This window comes from Prinia subflava, chromosome 1, assembly GCF_021018805.1.
Source record: "Prinia subflava isolate CZ2003 ecotype Zambia chromosome 1, Cam_Psub_1.2, whole genome shotgun sequence".
Taxonomy (NCBI): domain Eukaryota; kingdom Metazoa; phylum Chordata; class Aves; order Passeriformes; family Cisticolidae; genus Prinia; species Prinia subflava.
In genome coordinates, this window is record NC_086247.1 from 56,071,138 (window position 1) to 56,098,941 (window position 27,804).

At 38.1% G+C, this 27,804-nt stretch overlaps 1 protein-coding gene across 1 annotated transcript; it reads right to left on the minus strand.

Moving 5' to 3' along the window:
- Positions 1 to 2,621: 2,621 nt before the first annotated feature.
- LOC134550512 (protein-glutamine gamma-glutamyltransferase 5-like) lies at positions 2,622 to 20,471 on the minus strand. The gene is made up of 13 exons (XM_063397258.1): positions 20,329 to 20,471; positions 17,818 to 17,997; positions 17,259 to 17,501; positions 16,267 to 16,385; positions 15,345 to 15,473; positions 14,929 to 15,106; positions 13,874 to 14,006; positions 13,059 to 13,162; positions 12,714 to 12,956; positions 10,949 to 11,275; positions 9,950 to 10,107; positions 9,486 to 9,619; positions 2,622 to 8,532 (listed from the first exon to the last, which is right to left on the minus strand). Exons 1-13 carry the CDS (start codon positions 20,333 to 20,335, stop codon positions 6,867 to 6,869), a joined length of 3,621 nt encoding a protein of 1,206 aa, XP_063253328.1. The 5' UTR covers positions 20,336 to 20,471; the 3' UTR covers positions 2,622 to 6,866.
- Positions 20,472 to 27,804: the final 7,333 nt, after the last annotated feature.

The window sequence follows — 27,804 nt, forward strand, 5'->3', positions numbered from 1 at the left end:
TACTCTTAGTAGTTGTTCTATTTAAATTTTAAAAAAAGGAAAAATAATTTAAAGCTACTTTGTTGTTCTATATAACCAAAATGAAAACAAATGTAAATTATTTAATACTTCCACTACTTGACTTTGAAGAGAGATTCCCAGATAATTTCAAATTTGCTTGTTCTCCAGACATGGATCCTCTCTGTTCAGAATACCTGTCTGTGCTAATCCTTTAGTCATGGCAGCAGCAGGCCCCTTGCAGCTGGGGGCATCTCTACATAAATGAGATTCTACTGCACTGACTGAAAGACTGCAGACTGCTGCCGTGAGGAAATTTTATACACAACTAGCATTTTTCTAGTTATTTTTACTTATGCAGATGGAAATATATACATTTTTATAGGTATATTTGTAACTAAAAAAAATTATTTTATCTTCAAAGACAGTACCTGGCACACATTTCTTGCAAATATTTTCCTTTGTCAGCTTTCTAGAGCTCTAATGCCAAGATACAGAAGATAAAGATGACATTTACAAGCAACTCAAGTAACTTACATCTTTACAAATTAAATCTTGTTGTCTATAACCACTTGCTAAAAAGCAGCACACAGGCCAAGCTTTGAAACAAAGCAATTGAGATGAATGCATTTAGGACAGAAGAAGTTGAACCAGAAACTTCTACTGAGTAAATAATGCCTTTGCTACATAACCTCTGTAAAGGCTTATTTCTAGGAGCCTTCTCTCTCATTAATACACTCATTTACCTCTAAAATAAATGAGGAATATGATGCTATCTGGATGGCACGTGTGTTAGTGGTCCAGACAAGGAGCCAGAATATGTTAGGAGGTAGTTTGCCTTCAGCTTTCTAGAGACAATCAAGCAAAAAGCAATTAGCAAAGGAGTAGGTGGAAAAACTTTACATTAAGGGGATTATGGACACCACTCAAAACAACAGCTATCTCCATCCCTGTGGGAATCAGCAGAACAAAGCCAAACCTTTCTTTCAGAGTACAACCAGCATCAAATACCTGGGAAATTTATATCAAGGTGTAGTTTCCTATTTGATTCGTTGCTTACTGGAACTGAATACATCCTTTGCCTCCAGAAATGCCCTTCCTAGACAGACAGAGAAAATTACTGTCTCCTCTGTAATGTGGACAGAAAGACAACAACCTTTTGTTACAGATGGGAAAAACAGATTATCAGGGGAGAAACATAAGGAAAGCAAATCCTTTGGGATATCGATAATACACTTAACTATGTCCTAGATTTCGGATCTAGCTTGGAACTGTACTCGCATTTGGAGTTAAAGATGAACACTAAAGTGTAGACAAATGATGAGGGCTATTTATAAACCTTGCAGATATGTGTGTGTTACCTTCATTCTGAGCACATCAAGGATTAGACCATTTAAAGGAATTTGGCCCGGAAATACCTAGCTTCTGGACCTTGACTTGGCTTAAGGTTACTGAGAAGTACACAGGGATAAATGCGGATCTCACTGGCTCAAAAGTTGATACATGTTGGAATCTAAATCCCACCACCTCAAAACTTTAGAAAGAAGAAGCAAGGCTCCTACAGGGTTTGCATATCAGCAGAATTAAGCAGTATCAAGCAGTATTTAAGTACAAAAACTTCAGAATTGTAGTTTTGGGCATTTAGTGTCTAAATTTTGTCTTGTATGAAACAAACTTTCTATATCTTATTTATGTCTGATCCATGGTCTTCAAATAAATTCTATACCTAGTTCTATATGAGCATATAAAGTTTTGCGGCAAAGTTTTATAAACCAGATCTCAATGAATCCTGTTTATCATTCCTTCTGCATTGATAATATCCTTGGCAAATGGCCTCGGTCAGTGGTGCAGAGAAGTGCACTTTAGTATTCAGCAAATGTACAGTTGGGACCCCTAGTGACTCATGCTGTTATAAAATTGACTGAGATCACCTAAAGGAGAGAAATAAGATCATTACAAAAACCTCAGTATTCTCTGAGTCTTGTAATGTTTGTGCTCTGAAGACAGAATTATCTATTAGGTACTCTGAAATGTCTAATGAAGGCTGTTGTGGCAATTTTGATGATATTTGCAACTGAGGAGTCACTAGCTATTCTATTTGTTCCACCTGTTTGGGAAACAGAGGAAGGGCAAAAAAAGGTCAGAATGAAATTAACAGATAAGCAAAAAATAGAGATGAAGATGCTACATTTAGCTCAGTCAGAATTACAGAGTATTTCTAGGTCAGGGTTAATAGCAAGTGTCTCAGGTCTCTACCCAGAAACTGCTGAAGATGATGGATACCAGGTTTACTGGTATAATTTAATAGATAGGAGCAGCAAGGATTCCTGGTAATATTTATCTCAAAGACCAGCATTTTCTTATTTCTAATTAATCTAAAGCCAACTTGACATATTGTCATCTTTTTAATGAAATTTGAGGCTTGATATTCAGAAAGAAGAATCAGAGAAAAAAGAATCACAGAACAGATTTTGTAAAAGGAAATGGTGTATATTAGTGACATTTATTTGCAACATGAAGATTTTCCCTACTTTACACATCACTCCTGGTTTTCTAGATATTTAACTTTGTTGTTTTTTCCAAGAGAATCATATGCAGCAGTGAATGCTCTTTATCCAAACCCTACAGCAATGATAGAAAGCCTACACTAAACATGTCTTATGGAGACAACACCCATGCAATTCCAATGTATGATAGCTAGTAAACATACAAAAAGACAGGTTTTTCAAATAAAGCAGTCTACTGAACACCATCAACAGCAACTTTTCTCAGGAGAGAAGAAGAAAAAGTTATAATTAGTTGAAAAGTTAGACAGGTGTGGCCAGTTAGAATATTACAAAACATAATTTAAAACCCAGATAAATGTGGTAGCAGACTTAATTATTTCTATAAACAAGTAACAGAATAGTAGTGAGGGCTCAGCTGTTAATGTACGCTGTATTTGATCCTCGGGTTGGGAATAGTTTCTGATTTCAGCCTTGCGTTGGTATCTTGTACTAAACTTTTACTCTGATGTTATGCAGAGTCAGAAAGTTGCTCAATACAAATAAGCATAAAAGCACATTACGTAATGTACGTTGCAGTTCAAAGACAAGGAAAAAGGAAGAACATTTAAAGGTGTGGAAGAATTTCCTCCCACCTAAGGCAGTGAAGGAAAGAAAGAGCATGGATACCTGTAAAGTATTTGAATAGGATTTTCTTCTACAAATAAAGACCTTTCCCTTACAAAAACACTGCTGCAAATGCAGCATGAAGAAATTAACTTGAAAAGTCAGATATAATGGAAGTATATGATAGATGACATAAATCTGCTGCATAAGAAATAAATAAATCTTGTTATCTTTTGCATTTTGAATATTTTTACATTTTCCTGGCCAGCATATTTAATTGTTTTATTTTTATACAATTCATAGTATATATTTCAAAATATTTTGGTTTATTTTAACACTAAATAAAATTACTACAGTGTTTCCCTAATTTAATCTTCTTGTCTGATACAATATCTGAAATTTAATTTACCTGTATAACTAATGCTTGATAGGGAATTTGTTCATTGAGTTATACCTTTCAACATTTTTCTTGCAGGTAATAGAATATATCAAAATAAATCACATTTCATTCAAACATTTTATGGTAGGCTGTCAGCAAATGTCCAAGGAAACACAAACCTAAAGCATTAAAAGTGAAACCACTTGCAGATAAATCATAGAAACTTCTCATTTAAAAAATTATTTGTAAAGGTCTAATGAACTGTTAGGGACAAGAACTGAAAATTACCACACATTAGAGTCTTCCTCATCTCTAAAATAAATACAACCTTATTTTAGTTGGACACAAAAATAAATTCCAGTAGTCCCATTTATACTTTAAATCACAGAAAGAGTAACTATAACAATGCATGAGAAAACACCTTCTTTCACCTTCATCGCCTAGGGAAAAATGTGAATATATTTCCCTTACTTAAATAAAATCCATGCCTGAACTGAGATTAAAATTAGAAATTTATTTCTGAACACATAAATATGACAGTACTGTATTTAATTTCTGATGACTATAACTGTCGTGCTTGAGCTGGCTTTTCATTCTCTAAAATAGACTTCTTTATGTATCACACCACATTACTGAATACTGTTAATCTTCAATATATTTAATACATTAGGCAAAAAAAAAAAATCTTGTGGGTTTTAGTGCAATAAAATATATTTGAGACAGTCATTTGGGTCTGACTTTGCCAGTTATGGAAAAAAAAAACCAAAACAAAACCCAAAACAAAACAAAACCCAAAACACAAAAACAAACAAACAAACAAACAAACAAAAAAACCAAAAAAAAAACAACAAAAAACACACAAACCAACCAAGCCATCACAAAACAAACCAGAAATTTTGTGGAAATTTCAACCATGTCTCCTGACAAAGGAGCTACCCTATAAAAAATAGGTTAGAGTCTTCCATTCATAAATGCTTAAGAAAGAGATAATTTTAAATCTGTCGTTTTGTGGGCTTTTTGTTGTTATTGGTTTGGGGGCTCTTTTTCTTTAGTTGTACACATGTTGTCCACCCCCTCTACCTCCCCAACAAGAAAGAGACAGTAAGATGGACTTTGATAGACTACAAGCTACCTTTTGTTAATGTCATGCTGTATGAGACAACAGCGGCCTGAATATCATTTCTTCAGCATTAGAACAATTTTGAACATAAAAGATTTCTTTCTTCCCCTATGGTCCTATTTAGAATGAACTTACTCTGTTTTTAAAAATCAGTGCATATTCAGCATATATGGCAGGAAGAGTGTGTGGGGGTGTTGCACACACTCCCAACAACTCTAGTGACCAAATCTTTGGAGTTTTTGAAATACACAACCAGACTTTTTCTCACAAATTAGGAACATCAGAGAAGTCATGATACTACTGGGAAAAGGAATCTGAAATGTTATTTGAGAATTATGTAGCTACCATGTACTATTAACAACCTTTCCCCCCAAAATCACTTTTTTTTTCTTAAGTAAATACTGTCAGTCTCTTCTCTATCTCTTCCTCTGCCACCTGAAGACTTGTTCATTTTGGCATTCCTGTGGATTGAGAGTTTTGCAGAGCAAAGGAAAAACTCATGCAACAAGTGGAAAGGTTTATTGAGGGCAAAGAGGATGGCTCCATTTTTCCTGTAATATCAAACTAGTTCAGGTAAAGTAAGAATTCTATAGGTTTCCTCTAATTTCAGGTCTTATTCTGAAGTCTTGTTCTCAGACCTTGAGGAAAAGAACAGAAAAATTAACAGAAATGGAGTGGAGGGAAGATTTCACAAACCAGTTCATTTGCAGAGATTTAACCAAAACAACAGAATGACAGGTGGTTTTTTAATTTCTTTTTTTATTGTCAGTCAGGCAAAGAAATTCTCAGCATATACCTAACACAGACTATTGAAACTGCATAAAAAAAACAAGTCACTGAGTTATGATCACTCTATTACAATATCCAGGCAAATCTTTCTTCTACCATACTCAGAATTGAAGTGTTGATGAAGATGATAGTGTTGGCATGTTCTGACACCACACTTTTTCAAAATCCTCAGAAGGTTACTCCATCTCATCACATAGAGGCATGAACTACAGTGATACTACCGAAATACTATTGCTACATGGCTGAATATTCTGCAGCACCAGCAAACTTACCTTACCACAAAACCCCACTACACTTGCTACTAAAATTAATGGACTACTAGAGGAAAATAATGGAGGGATGGGAGGTGTTGTCAGTAAATCCAAAATTCTTATGAGGAAATCCAAAATTCAGAGATTATGACAATGTATTATTTCAACTCCTAAAACACCTGGAGAAGGTTAGCACTGGAACAGTACCATCATCTGTAGAAGACACAGTACATTCCATTCACCTTCTTAACCTTTCAGCTCGGAGGGCTGGGTGCTGGAAAGAAAGGATTACATCATACCTTCTTCTCTAAATTGAGGTCTAGTGACAGACTTTCCCTAGCTATACTCAATCAAAAAAGCACAGCTGTGGAACTAGAGCTTTTCCTAGTAACCTAAATGCATACAAAGGTATGTGAGAATTTTTTTTGAAATACGCTATATGAAAAACAGTTGTGATAGACAATATATTGTATAATTATTCATCGAGTTTTGCAGACTGTCTAACCTGACCTTTGGATTCCTGATATTAGGTCTGCAATACACCAAGAGTAGTAAAGCTAAAATTATTATTAGGAAAAAAAAGGAAAAAAAGGATATAAAAAAGGATGCAGTTAAACTCTTGAGCTGATTTGTAACGATTTAGTTGCTCTGCGACCTCCACAGTTTTCAGTGTTACACGACTAGGGAAACAGAGTGCACACAGAACTGACCTAAGCCACAGCAATGCTGGGGTTCAGGGGCCCAATGTCTGTTAGCTGAGACATAAGGCACGGCTGCTGTCACCTCTGCAGCATCCCAAGGACAGCACTTTTCATGCAGGGAGAGAGATTTGCTACGAGTGCTGTAGCCCAGGGAGATCTGAGAAATGTGCATTGCAAAAAATCAAGAGAAGAGAGAGTGAAAGCACATCATTTATAAAACAGCTTGACTGAGCAAGTAAGCCCGATTTACCTGCACCGTGCCACTATTGTCACGGCGGCTCCGCAGGGAGCGCGTTCATTTGTCATTTCCACCACACCATATCTCAAGTCATACAAGTATTACATCGAATGCATCCCTCAGCAGCCGGCTCACAGCCCGCTTTCTGGCACATCTCAAATCCGTAGATAAATGCTCCGGAGCACCACGCTGCTCTTCATCACCCTATTTCTAACCTCTTGTAAAGCATCTGCACACAGACTTTATTTCACTGGCTTTAGGTTTCCCCAGGTCACTCTCCGTTACAGATACTTGCGTTTGAAATAGGTGAGAGTGCTCCTTGTGGGACTCCAGGGCCTGCGGGACCCTGCCAGAGCCAGGGTACTGCCAGAGGGGCACGACCCGGAGCGGGTCAGGGTGGCATAGGGAGACGGAGAGGTGGAGCGGGGGAGGGTGCTGTAGCCAGAGCGGGACAAGGTGTAGGAGGAGCGGTTCAAGGAGCTGTACGGGGCGCGTGTGAGTGTGCCGTAGGTGGCACGGGTCGAGGAGTAGCCCAAGCGCCCCTCGGGGCTCCACAGCGACCGGGAGCTGGGAGCCCACGTGGAGCCCAAGCGAGTGGTGGTGTCGTAGGAAGGGCCCCACTGAGAACCGCACAATGAGCGAGAGCCAGAGGTGCCCACAAGCTGGGAGACGGAGCGAGAGATGGGGGCACAGAGGGAGCGGGCGGTGGCACCCGCCAGGGGCCGCGGGGACGGCGAGCACGGCAGGCAGGCGGCAGCTGATGAGTCCAAGGGCTGCGCGGCAGGCGAGCTGGCAGGGCGGGCCACCAGCGAGGCGGAGGTGGGCGAGCACAGGGAGTGGGCCGCAGGAGGCCCCACGGGGCGCGGGGCTGGGGAGCACAGCGAGTGGGATGCCGGGGGTCCCACGGGGCGGGGGGCTGGGGAGCACACGGAGCGGGATACAGAGGCACTGCCCACCTGCAGCACTGATGGGGTGCTGCTACGGTCGGCAGCACGGGGCACGGGGGAAGCAGCTGGGGAGCACAGGCCGTGGGCTACCCCGGCACTCAGGGGCTGGGAGGACACGGTGGCCACTGGGCCACACGGAGGCTGGGTGGTGGGAGAGGGCGTGGAGCCGCAAACGACATGTGAGATGGAGGCACCGGGCACTGAAAGGGGAGTTGGAGGTTGCATGGGATTACCAATGGTGTGGACTACTGGGGAGCACATGGAGTAGGATGGCGGAGCAGACATAGGGACTGCCTGGGTTGCCCCACTGGGACTGGGGCCGGCCATGAAGTGGGTCAGCAAGGCACTCACCGCATTATTCGCGGGGACAGAGACAGAATAGGTCATCGGCCCCCCTGCACCTCCAGAGGGGTGTGAGGGAGCAGGACCTGTCTCGAACACCACATGAGGCATAGGGGTGCAAACAGGGTTGGATGCTGGGGCTGGCATGGAGTTGTTGTACATGGATGGAGGCATTGGAGCACATGTAGCAGGAGGTACAGTCTCACATATGACACGGAAGCCAGGATCACATGCCATCTCAAAACCAGGATTGATGCTTGGATTGAAGCCTTGGTTGCAGATGGTGTTGCATAAGGGGTGGCCTGCAGGGAGGTACACGAAATCGTAGACAGGCTGCCCCCCTGCACTGCAGTTTGGGTTGCACACTGGGATACATATATATTCACACATGGAGTTGAAGGCGGCGTCTGCCACAGGGACAGGCCCAGTGCCGTTTGTGGGGACGGAGCCGTTCTCACACACTGGGAGTGACCCGTTCTGGCTGATGGGCAGGACACCATTCTGGCCTGCGGAGCAACACACTTCGCCTTTGGCACATCCCTTGCAGTAGGCAAACTTGTGGCACCCAAGGTTGGCCAGGAGTCGGTGGCTGCCAAGCCTGTAAGGTGTGAACTCCACGACAGTCCGGGCCTGTTGGTTGGATGCCAGCGTTCCCAAACTGGAGCAAGACAAAATAATTAGGACCCTAATCCTTAGCAGTCAGAGACCTAAGCGCTATAGGATGAGCACACAAAATTAAGTTTGATTTGTTGTGACATATTTTAGAAACAAACTATTATGACAACTTTGTTATTCTTGTCTTCTTCAAAAAAAAAATCCATATTCTCTGTTGTGAAAAAATGGTAAAAACTCTTGTCCCAAGAGAAAACTCCCATAGTCAATTCTATAATTGGAATTGGAAAATCATTTCTGGTACTGACTTGAATTCTTAAAAAATGTAGCACCTTTCTGCCTCAAAGGTATATTTATTGCTTACCATTTCCAGCAGTTCGACAGGGCAGCTTTGTGGAATCCAGTTCATTACTATTCAGTGAGAACAATTCTTAACTTCTTGCCCTCAAAACTAGTCACACTTTTGTCAATTCTCCTTGTCATGAAGAGAAGCAATGCATATTAATGAACAGCTACTTTTCCTAGAAAGTTACAGCATCCTAGAAGTTTCCAGTTTCCTGTGATTAACGTGCTAGGAGCTTCAAATGCATATTGCTATTGCTCACTGTGGTTCGCTAATTGTTCCTGTATGTGGTTAGTGCCAGTTCATGAATATTTAGAGGAATTTTTTTATAAACTCAATAGGACTGTAAGGGACAGAGGACCCAGCTAGCACTTCTTGTAAAGACAAGTGTGCAGACAGGTATTTAATGCACCCACTTAAATTAAATCTTGAGAAAAATGAAGCAGCAGCATTCCTTGCAAGCTTTAAATGATCATCAGTTTCAAGAGGGGTGAGGCTTTTAATGGAGTCTCAAAGTAATAAGAGCCAGAACATCCTGTTCATGTGCTAAATGCCAAAAATATCACAACTATTGTCTCTCTCAAAACCTGTTCTGAACTTGCACAGTTTAGTTCAACCCCCAATACTATCCCCATTTCAAGAACTGATGAACTTACTCAATGGTCATTGGCTCTTTGAATAAACCACAGCCTTCTAATGTCATTACACAATTCTTCATATCTTCCTGGAGAGGATTGCAGAAGGAGATCTCTGCAGTACATGGTACTTTCAGTCTGGGTTGGCTCAATAGCTAGTTAAAAAAGAAACAAACACATTTTATATTTTTTAATCCTTACAAAATTGACAATGAGGTAAATTCATGGAAGGAAAAACAAAATAATTATTAATATACATTTCTTTCTGACTTGCTTCTATGATGTATGCTTCTATACATCACTAAGTCAACTGTTTAACTTTAAAAATCACACCAATCTTGCTATTTTTTTTTAAGGCAATAAGATAAAAGAAAAATGTAAAATATTTCAAGTTTATTGGTATTGGTATTGTACTTAGGAATTAGCCAATGAGAATTCCAAAGTCTGTTCCTTAGATCCTAAATTCCATAATTAAAGTTCCTTACCTTTACAATAACAGGTGGTCTGTTGACCACAATATCCCTGCTCACCATCAGAACTTCTCCACACTCTGGGTCTGAGACAGCAACTACTTTCATAATGTTGTGATCATAGAGATAAGGTCCATATTGATTATATGATATACACAGTGGAATTTTTTTCACTGTAAAAAAAAAAAACCAAACTTTTTTTTCTGATTTTTTATTAATATTCCCTCTTTTCTTTCTCCTAAAGTTTAACTCACACTTAAAATGGCTTAATTTAATATTAAGTTATCATGGCATCTTTGAAAATAGACAGAATTTTTCCTGACTTAGGGTGATACATTCCTATCTTCAGCAATCAGTTTCACAGTTTTCAATTCATCTATCAGTGAATTTGCAAGATTAGTTGATGATGATGACAATTATCAAGCAAAATTTGGACTCTTTCCTTCCAGTGCAATTCTTAACGCAATAATTCAAATATAGGCAAATTGAAGCCTCAAAATAGAATTTTAATATCAGTGTGAAATTTTGTCTTACAAGGATGTGGTTTAATTAAAGGGATCCTGTTTCTCCAAAAAAGACTTCAACCATGGAAACAGGTGTTTATGTTCTGCTACATATTTACACTTCCCAGCACATGGTTTGTCTACCTGCTTTAAGCAAATGTTTTACACTGGCTGATACCTTCTGGCCAAAGAAAGCGTTCTGATAAACAGTTGCAGCTTTACCTTTGTTTTGAGTATAGAGTCCAGAACTGAAATTTTAATGAAGCAATTCTCTAAACTATCATAAGAATCTCTAAACCTCAAGAACTTAAGGAAAGACTACAATTTACCTGTCACCATACATGTAGAATTGACATTGTGTTGATTTTTGAGTGATCACCCTAAAGGGAATTCAGCTGTTGATATTTAACACCGTGCACATTTCACTTCCCACCACTATTAGAAAGCTTCCACAAGTCCTAAAAACCATCTGCTAAAAAGAACAGAGTATTAGACAATTTCCCCCTCTTACCTTCCCTTGGACCCAATGTGACATTCACGCTGTCTTTCCAAAACTGTTCCATTGGGCAACCACTGTAGGTTATAATTTGTGCGCACAAATTAAACTTCAGGGTTTTGTTCTCGTTACGCAAATTTTCAAGCAGCCAGTTCAGTTGGACATCTTCACCATACATTGGGCAGTTAGCCATCTTTAACCTCATGTTAATTCCGGAGTCGCTCAGAAATGGGTTTTTCAGAGATGATAACTCTCTGTCGATATGGCAGTTGGAAGCATTGCAATACCCTGGGTGAATTCTTCTGTAAGCCCGGTAATAGGCTTCTTTGTTTTTCACAGAACCTGTTGAAGAAGATATATGATAATGAATCTGCTGGCAGCGCAAGAACCCTATTATTATTCTACCCAAATAATAAAGATAATTAAATTTATTGCTTCTTCTTCCTGGAACCCAAAGCAGCAGGTTGTTGTAGAACAAGTGCACCAGATAATGAAATATGAGATACAGCAGACTGAATGCACAGAAGAAAATAAATACCTCAGGGAAAAAAAATTAAAAACCTTATTTTATTTTTAAGTAGTTAAATATAAAAATGGTCATGTAAGTCTCAAAATGTATAGTTAACACAAAACTCAAAGTATAACTCTTTGAAAGGATACGGGTGAATATGAGATGCTACCATTCTCTCAAAAGACAAAATATGCCATTAAAACAAAGAAACTATCATTTTCCAACCAACCTATCAAAAAATAAACAAAAAAAAAAAAACCCACAGAGGTTGCTAATGTACAATCAGCTGTGATTTACTGTCCATTCTTTTATGCAGTTTTACTGGTTAAACTCCTCCCTGAAAATCAGTAACCCATGGCCCAAAGTAAGAACAACAGAATATGCTAATAATACAGGAATTTAAAAAGTAGGCATATTTTCTGACAGACCTAATGCAAGAAGCAACAAGTAAGGTGTTAATCCCAGGTTTAGAAGAATTTGTGGGGATTTTTTTAGATTATCTCTAATAATAATATATTATTATATAATTAATACTATTTTAATCTACTTTAAAGGTGAGACCAAAACACATACATACAAACAGTGTTATTTAAAGGGCTGGAATGCATGCCCTGTGAGGAGCAGCTAAGAACTTTGGCTTTGTCTAATCTGTAGAAAAGGAGATTGAGCAGTGACCTCATTGTTCTTCCTAGATTTCTGAGAAGAGGAAGGGGAGGTGCTGAGCTCTTTTCCCTGGTGTCCAGTGATCGGAAGCATGGGAATCGTTCAAAGGTGTGCCAAAGAAGGTTTAGACTAGACATTAGGAACTTCTTCTTTTTTGTGGGGCTGGTCAAACACTAAAACAGGCTTCCTAGAGAGCTGGTTGATGGGCCATGGTTGTCAGTGCCTTAAAAAGAGGTATTTAATACTATTTTTCAATTTTCACATAGTCCTGACAGGGGAGGCACTGGGACAAGGTCATTGTAGGTCCTTCCAGCTGAAATATTCCATCCTGTCCTGTTCTGTCCTGTTCTGTCCTGTTCTGTCCTGTCCTGTCCTGTCCTACCCCACCCCATCCCATCAGTGTGTGCTTTGTTTGAATCATCCAAACATATTTAGAAGTTTTAAAATCAAGATCTTTGAAGAGAAAAGCATCTGCCTCTTTCTAATGAATAAAAAGACTATTTCAGATTGTTTTGCACATTCAAACACAGGAGAGAATACTTTGAAACTTTTATATGATTAGCCTGTAAAATTTCCTCTAACCCATTTAATAGGTTTTCATCATACCTAGTTCATACTTGTAAGCTCCAGTGATATCTTCAAACTGCTCACTGCCAACACTCTTGGTGATTAGACGTTGTCCACATGGCCATGTGTCACAGAAAAATTTTGTTCTTTTGGCATTGTTTTGGGAAAGCCAGCCAACATAGTTTGAATTTACTCGAGAAAACATATGATGACCATCATAATCCAAGTCCAGTTCCCCTTCCCTGATGCTTCTAACCCATGTAGGACCACTGCAGGCTGAACCTAAACAGGAGAACAAAAATGTTATAACACATAGTAACCTGAGTACTAGGGAAACTCAGCAACGTAATCTGAGGAAAATTATTCCAACTTTGCCAAAGTTACCTCTGCCTGTTTCCAGAGGTGTTGGATCCAGACACTGCCAGTCACCACAGCACTGATTTATGTCTCTGCGAGCCATCCAAGATTCATTCCAGCAATGGTATCGCCTGTAGAATGAAGGAAAGTACAATTAAAGATGTATCTTGGATTACCAAATTTAGCGTCTATGACAGAGAAAAACCATGTCAGCGATAATTTTTTAATCAGCCAAAGATTTTGTATGTCTTAACACTGTTAATGATGTTTGTGACAGGAGCATTTTTATTTGCTTTATATCACTCAGATTGGAAATTTGTTCCAGAATCCACAGACCTGATTGCAAAACATGTTTCTTTTAGATGATAACATGACAACACAGTTCTTCTGTTTAAGTTTAACAGGATTTGAAAGGTTTATAAGAATGAAGTGAACCATTACAAGAAACATCAGAAGGACAACACAGGTATCAAACAAGTGATTATGACTGAAGATAAAAGTCCAAATTAGTGACAAATTTTCCCTAGGATTTCATGATCTACTTTACAATTTTTTACAGCTACTAAGTTTGATGGCCTTAGTTTTTTCAGCTGAGAAAGATGAGCAGGCAGCATGGATTCTCACAAGAGGTTTTGCTTCCTTCTTTTTTGAAAATCTACCTTGAATAGACAACCTCTTTGGTAATTTCATGGTTTAGAAATGCATTATTAGAAAACTGAAAGGCATTACCCCACTAAAGAAAGATACATCAAAGAGAGACACTGATCTGCTAAATTTATACCAGTTTTCCTATCATGCAGCTTTTTAAAAGGGCAAAAGAGCTTTATATTTTTCTTATTTACCATAGCTTGTCTTTACCACACAGGTTTTTACCAGTAGAATCAAAAATCTCATTGATACTGAGGGGATTCTCAATTGAGCAAGGAAAACAGAAGCTAGTGACAACACGGCTTGGAATTCCCAAACACCTCATCACTGTAAGAAAAAAATACAAATGGATTGTTACAAATCACAATCAGACAAATCCTTCACTTATTTTATAAATAATTATATTCTAATTTATAGAAACACAATGGATAAGAAGCAATATTTGGGATGCAGTATCTTAAAAATTCTTTTTAGTTCTTGAAAAGCAGTTTGAAAAAAGAAATGTTTTTTACTCTTCCATCTTTAAATAAAAACAAGGAAAAAAACCCCACAAAACCAGATATTTTAAGTTCAGAAATCATTAACCTGATTCTGCATTAATAAAACACATTTTTTTAATAAATAATGTGGTACATATAGATTCATCTACAGGACTTTGATTTAACTTTCTTCATTCAATGTAGAAGCAGATTCAGTAGATAAAGGGTATAAAGTTGGAGCTCAGATCTTCTGTCTGCAGAGTTTAGTGCACTATTATCTAATCTTTTGTATTAAAAGGAGAGTATAGTCTGATGCTTTTGTGTTTTGGAGGAGATATTACTAGAGATCTTCCTGTTCATAACTTAGTGGTTTTTCTCATCCTTCAAACATCATCCAATGCATAAATTTTGGTTCCGTAATGGGGTTGTACTAGACAACCTTTAAAGGTCCCTTCTAACCCCAACTATTCTATGATTCAATGATCCTGCACTTGCTCTGTGTTTTAATAAACGTTTCAGTATTGATAACTGCATAATATAAAGGTCTCAGAGAATATGCTACTACCATTTTTGCTCTTCAGCCTGAATAGAAAAGTAAAAGGTTTATTATAACACTATATCAGGAGCATGAGAAAAATACTCAATTTCTTTCTAGAAAAATGCTTATGAGTAAAATTCTTCAAGTAGTTTTTAGGGTCAGAATTTTTTGATCCTTGTTTTCCCTCTTCTTTTCTCTATAAACTAGGTTAGAGCAAACTGAAGTGTCATACCTGTGCACATTACTGAAGCAAGAGATCCACAGTACCCATATCTGACTGGCCTGCATCTGCCACTGTACCACTGCTGTAGAATAGGGACACTTCCATTCCAGGAAAATGGCTTTGTTCCTTTCAGGTAATCATTGTTTTCTGGAATCTTCATGATACTGTTAGTGGTATGGCTGCTTATCTAGAAAGAGAAAAGAAAAACAACTTTTTTTAAATAGCTGATGGTATCTTCATGTTCTAAGCATGTCTCAAAATCACCAGAGATTAGCGTTACAAGTTTAATTTTCCTGTGAATCTGAGCACAGGAAGGATTTCCCCTCCTCACCTGCTGTGTTAGATTACAGTGCAGTTCATTCTTCTACGATATAATGAAGTGTGACCTGATCTATTCAGAGGTCTCACACCCCCACAGATCTTACCATGTGATTCACCACCATGCTGACATGCACAGGGTCATTGCGCCAACAGTGGTCACGATCAGAGCCATGATGGTAACTGGCACCCATATCCAAGATCTTCAAGCAGATATCCAGGATCCCATCTTCAAACTGAGGAAAAAGAGGGTAACATAGGCACCATGGTATGCTGACACTGATAAAGCATCTTTCTTATCAATAATCCAGTCCTTTTCACTTATATGAGCTGCCCTCTCTCCTCTCCTTCCCTTTTTTTTGCTTTTCTTTTTGGTTTTTTTTGGGTTTTTTGTTTGTTTGTTTGAGTTTTTTGGTTTTGTTTGTTTGTTTGTTTTGTTTTGTTTTTTGTTTTTGTTTTTTGTTTTTGTTGGGGTTTTTTGTTTGGTTTGGTTTTGTTTGGTTGGTTTTGTTTGGTTGGTTGGGGTTTTTTTGTTTGGTTGGGGTTTTTTTGTTTGTGGTTTTTTGGGTGTTTGGGTGGGGTTTTTTTGGGTTTTTGGGGGTTTTTTTTGCTTTGTTTTGTTTTGGTTTTGTCTTTTTGGGTTTTTTTGGGTTTTTTGTTAAATCAAGCACAGCTCCTAATTGTCTGCATGGTGTTGCCTATCTGCCTGAAGGAAAACCAAAGCCAAAAACATGTCATTTTTACTTACATTTGACCAATGGAATAATTTTCCTTCAGAAGCACAGTACTTGTTTCACCTGTTCCCAGAACATTCTGCAATTTCCCTCCTTTTTCTAGATAAAACCTTGTTCTAGTTATTTGGGCTACAGAGAAATTCTCAGATATTTTGGTTTGTGTATGCATAGTCTAGACTGATCATAAAAACCTTTGCACTATAAACAGAGCATACATTTGTGAAAAAATACAGACAACATTTCATTTATCAGTATATGGATGACATCTGTTTCTGAACAAGTGTTAAAAAATTACCTGTCCAAAGTGCCATGGTCTAGAGGTTATGTGCTTGTGCACTCCTTCATACAGTATTCCATGTTCATTCAGAACATATTCTTCTCTATGGGCCTGATTGTCCAAATATACAGGGTCATCTGGAACATATGAAGAGCTTTCATTCAGACAAAATGTACCTTTCTAGCAATTCTGTGTTTCTGTATCACTGGATCCCTCTTTCCTTTCCTATCAGTTTTTGATTTATACTTTTAAGCATGTTGAAGGCTGTGGGCTCTTTAAGCACTTACATACAATTCATTCCTACTTAGAGATAGATATCTTTATTAAGCCTCTCCCTGCTGTAGAACACATGAATGGAAGAACTTGCAATTTATCTTCACACTAAGCTGTTCTACAAGTCAAACACTCAGCACATAGAGTTGTGTATCTGATTTAGATCAAATCAGCACAGGCAGTGTGAATATTTGTCATGTAATGATTTTCGTGAGGTCCTACAGACTCCAGAATTTCTTGCTACCACAGCAAGATCTACAGAATTTAATTTGTATTTGTACTATATTATTTTATGTTGATAACACAGTATTCACAGAATTACAAAATGGTTGAGACTGGAAGGGGCCTCTGGAGGTGATCTGGTCCAACCTCCAGCCAGTTTCCCAGCCCACATCCAGATGGCTTTTGAATATCTCCAAGGATGGAGACTCCACAACCGCTCTGAGCAACCTGTGCTAGTGCTCAGTCACTCTCACAGCAAAAGTGTGTTTGCAAATGAACAGAGGAAACTTCCCAATGCTTTCTATCCTGTCAAGACACTGTAAAAGTTGTGGGAAAAAATTATAACTCACCCCTAACACCACTAAGAAAAATACCAAAATTAAATCTCTCCTTGATTCTCATAGTTTCTGCTACTACATTCTTTATGTACCAGCTAAATAACAGATATCTTCAACAGCTTTATTCATCACTAGCTATTTTTCTTAAAACAACCTGATTGTCACTAGAGTTCTTACCTGCACACCAAGGGTTAAAAAGGACATAAAAATCTCCAAGGCACCGCTGATAGGTGTGACCACAGGATGTGATTTGCATATTGAGAATATAGCGGCCAATGCAGACGTTGGAGGGAGGAAACACGCTGATACTGATGCATTTTGGCTGATGAACTTTGTAGGAAGCACTCCAGCAGGTTTGATCCAGACATCTGCCCATTGGGAAGGTGCATTTCGTCTCATTTGATTCACAGGGTCTGAGGCCTTTTCAGGAAAATAAAAACCACTTCCATCAGACTAAACAAAGCATATGTAAAAGGCCAGTAATTTGCTTAGGCATCATTTGCAAGGCGAAGCTCCCAAGGGTGGATTTCTTTTCACTTGTCACTTCTCTAGCAGAGTGAGAAAACTTTACATATTAGAAGAGCTGCCTAATTTAGGGGAAGGTAGTCTCTTCCCACAGAACATGAGTAGGTTATGGGAATATGAAGACTATGAAAGAAGTCTTCTGAGGGCTATAGGAAAAAATATTAACCAGCAAAGGACTAGGAAAGACTACAGAGTGTTTGGGAGTGACTACCTGTTTCCACGGTGAAAGTAGCCTGGTCCACGGAGTCATCCCAGTCCCGATTTTGGAAACGAGCATAAAAGCTAAAGGCTTGCCCTCTCCTTATTATCTGTCTGTCAGTTCCGAAGAAATGGGTATTATGTATTTGACAGTTGGAAGGACAGTTCAAGTCGACTTCTCCCAGCTCAATAACTGCAGGACAGAGAAAGGAGCACAAAGAAAAAGCCCCATATAATTAAGTTCCCAACTCTGGCTGTGGTTAAGATTAAGTGAAAGAAGAGACAATGATGAAAGACATAGATAACTCTTTCAAAATTCATTCAAGACTTAGTTCAAAATTCAGCAAGACTGAAATTGAGACATACATCCATAAAAGTTCCTTTACATGTTCACCACTTTCCTAGCTTGCAGATGGAAAATTGTCTAACTCTTTGATTTTTAAAGCCGTGCTACAAGTTTCACTTCTTTTATATAGTACCTGATTGTACTATAAATACCTGATGCTTAAGGACAATATTAGTACCTCTACTTGAAAAGCTGAGTTTGCATTGTAATATTCTCTCCACACATTACAACATGCTCTCTACAGTTTTGCACATGCTATCATTTGAGATGTTTGGGGTTGTTTTATAAAAAATATAAATTAAAAAATCAATAGAATAAATAAAAAACTTGATAACTTGTGTATGCATTTGAAAGCTTAAATGGTACTCTAAATGATTTATGAAAAAAAGGAGATATGTATAAATATCTATCCAAAATTTTAAATAATTTTAAGTATGCACGCAAATGTCTCAGCCTGCACTCCCAAAATCATAAAAAATTTTGCAGATATCTTTGAGGAACTTAATGGAAAAGGAAATATTCACAAATTGTGATATCTTAAAATGCTGACAACCTATTCCAGGTGCTGTGATTAGCTTGACAAAAATCTTGGCTGATTCCCCCTTAGGCATCCTGCCTTCATATCAGTCATTTCATAGGAGTGATTATGACACTGGTGCCAGAAGGATGGGTGGCAACATTCATCTTTACTTATTTGCATACAACTTTTTTTTTTTTCCAAAGTTCTTCACTCTAACTGAAGACAATGGGAGCTACAGATTCTCAGCAGTTTTGGAAATTGGGTTTACTGATGTACAAAGTCTTGTATATTATTATAATTTTAAAGGGTTGAGTTTGGTCCTGCTAAGCCTACAGAAAAATCTAACAATGAAACTTCTCTAAGTACTTGGGTACCTCATTGAATACAAAATTAATATTTAAGAGAAAGTAATTTTTCCCATGCAGAACCAAGGGTGTATCCACACAAGGAGAGACTCATAGCTAAACCCTTGGGATCAGGACATTTTTAACACAAATCAGTGGAGTTTGCCAGGATCACATCCTGAATTAAATAGTAATTTAAATTAATTGGTGGAGGAGGGGGGAAGGGAGGGGGTTGGAATAGGAAGGGAAGAGGCAAAAAAAACCCCCATTTTTTTCTGATTTGTTTTCCCTGAATAAAAATAATCTTATTTCTCATCTAACTATTTAAATTTGTTAATGCTTTGGTCATTCAGATCTTCAACAGAGATCAGCAACAAATGCAGGTCTGGGCGCTGCCCGTGATAAAAATATGCACATGATCAACAATAACCAAAAAATAGAGGAGTGCATTACATCATTATTGCTCATGAATGCAACATACCTGCTGACAAGAAAGAGCAACAGAATTGAACTGAAAATCTCATATCTTAATGACAGTTGTCAACCATAACACGAAGCATCCTGGTCAAACCGAAAGTGCTTATAGCACACATGGCAAATTCCTGCGGTCAAGAGCACTGAAAGAACCTGATCCTTGCCTGGTCTCTGGAGGAGTTTAGAAACCAAGACAAGTACTCTTCATCCACTCAGTAATCCAGCTGAACTGGAACAGCAGGCAGCTGAGATATTAGGTTTCCCAGGGAAGTTCTCTAAAGTCAGCCCACAGTTTGCTTATCAGATTTAAGCATCACAACTGGATCACAAAGGAGCTAATGATTGGTTTCTTAAGCAAAGACAGCTCAGAAAAAATATGAAAGGCAATTCAGTTTCACATTTCTTACTGTTTTTCTGCCTCTGGTAGGGACCTGACCATCAATACCAGTCACAGGTTTTTCTCTATGAATTCATATTTTTCCTTCATTCAAGACAGAATACTTCAGGTATTCATTGTAAAATAATTGCTTCTAGCACAAGAATTCTGAAATCTAGCACTCTGTAATTTATGCTGGAAATAAAATTTATTCTTTTTCATGCTATTTTCTATTTTCAGAATTGGCTGATGTTTCACTAAATCTTTTCCATTGCTCTCTTTTTCCTTCATAGTAGCTTTTTTGTCAAAAGTTGTTTTTTCTCCTTCCTCATTAGTTCCACAAAGAACATCCAAACGTACAAGCAACCCCTACACAAAAATACGTGCAATTTTTTACACATGATCATTTAATTATTTGTTTTCAGTCCCAGTTTAAAGGGATATTAAAGTTTCAAGACACTTACCTTCCATTTTTCCTCTACATGTACTGGTATCCGAAGCACGGTACTGGTGGAGGTACCAACTGCTCAGCAAGACGCACTGCAAAGTCTGGCTGATCTCCTCTGCGAGCCAAACTAATTTCCTCTCAGTAACTCTTATATTCAGAACTAAGAGGCCGTCACACGTGTTGCATCAACAAAATACCAGTTTTAAAAGAGGCCCCACCCATGTGTCTACTGATGCTCATAAATGATTCATTTAACTTCCAGCATTATTAGGGAGAGTCCTGGGGCTGAAGGGAGGGAAGAGGTCTTGGTAACCTCACCTATAGCACGGTGCGTTCGGTGTCCCACAGCTTGCCCTGTCTCGAAAACACTTTAAAGCCAGGATGAATCTAAGCACATTTCAGGGTAGGCCATCATTTGTAGCCATCCAAAGTTGCCATAAATACCAGCAGCTACTGTTCCCTTCTGGCTAGACATCTTCAGACAGTTATGGAAAACAATAAGGAACACTAGACTAAAGCTGAATTTACACTCTCAGAATATGATAAACAGTGGACCTTTGTAGCATAATATAAGCAGAAAGCCCAGCTTTCAGAAAGTCTGCACAGCACTCCCTCCAAGGGGAGGTCAGAACAAACTGATGAGTTACACACTTTTCCAACTAAATTGTAAAATATGCAGAGCATGCACTAAATTGAAGTTGACAATAAAATTTAACTTAAAAATTACATAAGTTGTTTATACTTTGTATGTATTTATTTCCTAGCACACAATTTTGGAGATTCTTAGCTTACTCCACCTCCCTTCCCCTGTAATTTTGAAAACCATTTCCAACAATATCAGTGAACAAAAACCATGTTCATTCTTTAACACAAAATTTGTGCTATTGCATTTAAGTTCCAGACATATTTAATAGAATAAAAAAAACAAGCACAACAGTGTTCTCTTTGCACTCTCGGTGATGAATACTTTAGCCTGCAAATAGGAGACATGGATGGAAATCTCTTCTGGCAAAACCAGAATGAACATGTGGTACTAGTTTCCTCCTATCCTTCTTACGTCTCTATGTCAAGCTTTACTCCATAAGCTATCTTTTGAATCCCTCAAAATCATTCTTTGGATTGAACAAACTTAATCCTAAAATTAAACAAAAAATAAGCTCATACAAACCAAGAAAAACTAAACAAAAAAATCAGTCATTGATGTAGAAAGATTCAGACACAATGACTAAAGTTCAGTGATTTGCATAAATGCCTGGATTCTAGACAGTGCTTTAAGAAATCACGAAATAAAAAAGCTTAACAAACAGTGAAATAACTTAGTAAGCATAACCTAACATTGTGAAGCATAACCAGGCATTGTGAAATAACTTCAGAGAAATTAAAGCAAAGAAAAAATCAGCACATCAACAGTGGGTTTGGAAGAGAGCAGTTAAAAAAGTTTGTATGGCTGATGCATATGAAAGTGAATGTAATTTTCAATGCGTTCATATTTTGAAAATTATAAATGTTTGGCTAGTCAGTAGACAGACATAAAAAAGTCTGAATCCTAAGTATTTCATTCACCTCATATATCTGAAAGATTTTTTTCATTATTTACCATTTGACTATGAAAATTCAACTCACTGAAAAATGAAAAATTAAACCCACCACTCTTTTCATCAGAAATAATTTAGCAGCCATACACACATAATCAACTTTCAATCAGCCTGAAAAATAGGAGTGGTAGTGGTCAAGTCAACCGCCAGAGACCTGCCTACAAGCAGATGCACATACTAGCATCCAGAGAACAGAACAGAAAAGTACCAAAGTTGGCCATGGTTTACAAGAATATATTAAAATCCCCTCAAATACATCTAGTTCAATCTTCTGACTGAAATATCTTGGTAAATGAAAGCCTGTGAGAAATAAAAGAAAACAAATAAGCATCGGTAAGTGGCTGCACCTGTGGGTTCAAAGAGACTTAATTAAGCGTTTAAAATAATAAAGACCTGAATCAGGAGAAGAACACTTTCTGTATGGATATGAGTCATTGGCTTTAGTAAGTATGCTTGCTTAGATCCTTGAAGCTGCTTTGGTGCCTATCTGTCTCTGCAGGATCATTATACAGATGCCCAGCCCCAAAGCAAAGCCTCCCAGATACCCAAGTTCCTGCCTATCAGTGTCTGCAGAGCTGTCCAATTGCTGCTGCCAGCTCACAGCTATCAGACTCGTTGGTCCTCTCACTCAAGCCCAAGCCTCATGCACCTAAAGTAAGAATCTTTAACAAGCCAGAAAATCATAGCATTCTGGCTCTCTTGATGCACTCAGTCTGTTCTTACCTTTTGCCTACAAAGCCCTGCATCATAATCCTCACACTCTGCTCATCCATGCAAGGGCCACCACCCCAAAAAAAGAGCCATGGGAAACTGAGCACAAACAGGTTCAAAGAAAGGTTTTGCCTCTCAGTTTATGGCCTCTCTGATGTGTCCCTACTGCTGACTTTCAAGGCAGGTTGCTGTCATCTATCCAAAGTGTCTCCTCCTGGATAGAAACAGTTCCCCTCCCTACCTGCGAGGTTGCCAAGCCGAGGCTGATGATCCCTCGGTCCCAGCTGAGGGTGCTTTCCCCTCTGCCTCCATCTTTTTCCCTTACACTTTACTCATCATTCACACAAGCTGTCCTTGAGGTTACTACAGTATCTTACACATCCAAAATTCTCTGATATGTACAAAGCAGATGATATACCTGATGCAAGTCTGAAAATTCTGCAAGATGGCATAATTATGAAGATCTAGGCACTTCCAGAATTTAAGCCATTTAGGTTATTAAGTTTCTTTAATGACCTTGACATTGGCCTTACAACAGTAAGACTACACTTATATTTTACAGTAGGCTTGGTGTTTTTTAAATATTACTGATGTTGCAATAGACTGACAAGTGATGAGCATTTCCAAAGTCAAGTGGTGGGATTGCTAAGGGTCTAAAACCTCCATAGCTTTCAGTTGCCCATTAAGCCACCAGGAAAGGGTGAGGAATGAACAACCTGGCACTGCAATCACAGAAAGAACACCTGTGAATGGCACTGATGCAGTTCCACTGCATCACTAATATATTTGGGAACAATAGAGACGCTGCAGAAATCAAGCATCCAAGCAAGGAATCCTTTCAAGAAAAAGGTACACAAAAGGACAGCTCAAGAGGGGAAAAAGGAAGGAATCAGAAATTATGTGAACTGAGATTAAAGTATTTTGGTGAAAGTCTCATCTACTGGAAAGCTGGGGTGACTGCAGTTGTTAAAAAATATTCTTCAACTTATGCATGTTTCAACAAGCAGCCCTAAAGTTCATATTTTGTACTTGGTCATATACTTGTATTCCTTTGATCACTGGACCTGGAGTTGATCTCATAGCAATGACTGAGAGCGTAAAAAGGTACCTGTCAAGACAGTATATTTGAAATCATTAAGTGGCATCACCCTCTGCTCCTGAGAGTTCCGGAATATTCATGTCTAACAAGGAAAAGGGATAGAGAAGAAAAAATCAGATGCCAAAGGTTAACCCCAAAATAAGCACATTTGTTAGGAATCCACATCTGACATTTGGGACCTTCATATTACAAGGGCTACAGGCTGGCAAACTAACATGAACTCTGTCACAGAGCACACCCAGAGTTTCTTAAAATTAATAAATTAATTTGCAATGAAGTTGCCTTTCATTAAAGAGCCTGAAAGCACTGGCAGGTACTCTGTTAAGTGTAAGCAAGCATTACAACATCATATTTACAGATGAATTAGGACAAAGAAATGCTTCAAATGAAATCTTAAACAAGAGGTCTGTGTGTTTTAAGAAGTACATGGCATCTTTGTCTTTCTAGAAGCTGGAGGAAATTAGTAGCATTAAATAATTATAGGTGGTTTCTGACACAATGAAACCACCAGTCTTCATACAAAGAAACCAAAAACTCCTTCAAGCAAGCTCCCATCCCATCCAAGCTGGACCATCACTTGGAGCTCTGATGGAGCTACTTGCTCTCTTGTCTCAGCCCTTCCACTGGGTTGCCATTAACTGTGTAAGCCACTATTTTGCTCCATGCCATAGGATGTTTTTTCAATATCTCTGGTGCAGATGAGGAACACACACACCTATAATGTTGCAGCATATGCAGAATTCAGAAAGGTCAGTTACAGGACATGTACCTCATGACAGCAGGCAACATAATTTGTGCTTAAGGCATATTGTCAACATATTTAGAATAGAACCTAGGTATAATGCTAACCCATATTACTGTAATAACAGTAACAACAGTGACCGGGTTAACTGAATGGAATATAACCATAAACATTACATAAGTTTCAATTAGCAGGTTATCATAAAAAGGAAAAATCTGGTTTATTTACAAAAAACCAAAAACAAACAAACAAACAAACAAACAAAACCCCAAAAAAAACACCCAAAAAAAACCAAACAAAAAAAGCCCCAACCAAATCAAACCAAACCACAAACGAAACAAAAGCCCAAAAAACCAAGGCCTCAACCCCTTTTCACAAATTGAAGCTAGAATTTATAGCTGAGTAATTTGTCAGGTAACCTATTCTAAGCACTGTAAGTTCACTTTCAGATGAGCTTGTTCCCAACTACGTTTAAAAACAGAACTGGAATAAGCTAGCACTACTGTAAATTCAGACCTCAGCTCACTGAGCAGTAACTTTCCCACACAGAGAAACATATAAATCACCCAGCCTGTGATTATAACCCACCAGTCTAATTGCCCCAACAATCCAGTAGATCCTATGGATCTGTTACCTCCACAGGCAATGCTAATTGGAGGAGACTCACTCTGAGCAGTGGGAGTTGAAAGAATAAAACAAGGTGAGACATTTATTAGGTTGGATCATGTGAGATTTGAGGCTCTCTGGAAGAATGCAAATTGTCTCCTAGTCTGTTCTTTAATTAAAAGTTTTAATTTTTAATTAAGCTTGGGTTTTTTTGTTTAAAAATATCCATTTTCTCCTCTAATGCTTTTTTAGTAGATGTTTGTTTAAAATTTTGTTATATAGAAGTAGAGTTCAACATCTTGGGACACAGGTCCAAAACACAGATCTTCATCCCAGCAAAAAAGTTTCAAGTACTGTTATTTGCAATATAAAGAGCTTTTGATTTCAGCTGAGAACTATTTAATGTTAAAAACAGAAATGAGGAAATACTTTTATTCTAATAAACTGAATTCAACACCTGAGTGATATAACTTTCTCAAGATTTCTGAATTTTTCCATGTATTGCTTATTTTGAACTTAAAAATATATAGTTATTCTCTGAGGTTCTTTTAAGCAGTTGTGAGTAGAAGAAACAAGTTAAAATTAACAGAGACAGACTCCTAAAATTCTTGTCCCTTTCAGATCTCTACAGCAGATATTTTAAACATATACACAATATGGTTTATAAAGAAGACAGTAATGTGTATGAAAAGTAAGGAAGATGCTTTGCATCAGAAATGCAAACCCCATTTTTTTTTTGTTTTTTCTAAACATATTCAGGCAGACTTTCTACAATGAGAAATAGCATATTAACTCACTTATAGGCTCTGATGTCACTTTGGGGTTGTTTTCTCTGCTTGTTCAGGAATAATTAGACAGCAGGTTTGGGCAGACTAACACATTTGCTGGAGTACCAATCAATGGCATTGCTCTAATGGTATTTGCCTCAGCTTTCAGAGTCTTCCCAATAGTAGCAGATTAGCAATTGATTTTAGTGAAACATGGAGCTCTGTTTTCAGCAGTATAAATACAGCACAAGACACAGACTAGAAAGTGTCAGAGCGGTAAGGAGCGAAGTGCTGGTTTAGATGGAGACAGGCAACAGCACAAACCAAAACAATAGCTATTGTTTCCCCTTGATGGAAGAAATTTTATGTACTTTTTTAGCTGTGTTATAGGTTCTACTCCAATTCTCTTGAGCTGGATTGCTCATCCAACTCAAACTCTGCTCCTGCAACAGATTTTTACTTCTAGTTCATATTTTGTCATAAGGGAGAGACAGGTCACCTAAACCACTAATGGCAGCGTATGAAAGGAGGTCAAAACGTAAGTCAGGACTGGCATGAACACAGCTAATGTCTCTCGATATTAAACAGTAAATACTCCAGCTCCTGTACAAGAATGGCATACAAATGTAGTCTTTGAATTGTGCAGCAAATACTTCCAACTCTTTTCCAAATCCAGACATACAGACACAGATACACCTACACCTTTCTTTGAAGGCCCTTTTCTACCTTTACTAGAAGTTCCTGAGTCAGTAGGCTTTATTTTACTGCAATAAACATTCTTGGCCTGCTTTGAGGTGTCTGCCTTTTGGCAAGAAGATCCTTGATGACATACATGGTGACACATGAGGTGTCATAAAGCACCTTCACATAGAGTGGCTACAGTCAGATTTTTAACACAACCATTTCATAGTATTTTATCTTTTCTACAATAGTTTCTAAAACAGACCTAATTTTATATTAAATAAGTTTTACTAAGCAAAATACCCATTAGTATGTTCTATTAGAGGATATGGGTGCTACCATCTTCAAAATAGAAAGATACAAGAAGTCTTACAAGATTATTCTGAAAGAGGTTTAAGATGAAGAAACTAGCTGAGCTTAATTTCGATTCAATATATAACTGTTATTCAGTAAGGTGTCGTATGCACAGCACAAGTGTTTTGGTGTAACTCTGTAGTTATTCTTGATTCAGCATTAATTTATACCATCAAAAGACATTACAGATTTCACAGGAAGACAGCTGTTTTAGTTGTTTGGTTAGAGATTCTTAACAAGATGCAGTATATAATGTTATTATGCTCACTGGACTGATTTTTAAGTAAGTTAATAAACTGGGTTTAGAAAAGTATAAGGTATTAGTTACATCTTGCCATGCTTTGGTTTGTCCTGAAAATTGGTGTGGACAACTTGTTTTCACAACTTCTAATGAAATTCCTTCACACATTGAAAAACATAGCATAGAACTAAATATGCATTCTTTTATCCCAAGATGAATAGTAGTTCAGAAATTATTGGCTACGTACAGTTCCCTCTGTACACAGGCAACTTCTCCTAATACATCTGAGGAAAATTTCATGATGATGAAAGTAGTAGAATGACAACTTAATTGCATCATAAAAATAAGCAAGAAGACACCTACACACCCAGATATCACATACTTCAAGCAGCACCATCCAGTTTTTCTAGTCAACTTTTAAATATGACTGCATTTTAAGGACGTATTAAAATGCTTTGGGCAAGTTTGCTACTTACAAACATGGATTCTTTGCTTACTGAAGTTACAGTAGCCATAACCTTGGTTTGCTGCGTTTTGAACTAATACAGCTGCCTTCAAGAATGTCTTGGTCTAATTGTGAGCTCAGTTATGTTTTAAAGCTTTTCTTAACAATCAAGCTTCTCCACTTCTGTGCAAAGAAACTGAATACTCACAAGTTCTATGGAAAATAATTTTGCTACACTAAGAAATCAATAA

Excerpts from the sequence above, each read along its gene's own strand:
- LOC134550512 (XM_063397258.1), bottom strand. Across the intron at positions 15,107-15,344 it reads GCATGGTGGTGAATCACATG|ATAAGCAGCCATACCACTAA; the intron begins GTAAGATCTGTG and ends TTCTCTTTCTAG. Across the intron at positions 12,957-13,058 it reads ACCTCTGGAAACAGGCAGAG|GTTCAGCCTGCAGTGGTCCT; the intron begins GTAACTTTGGCA and ends TCTCCTGTTTAG.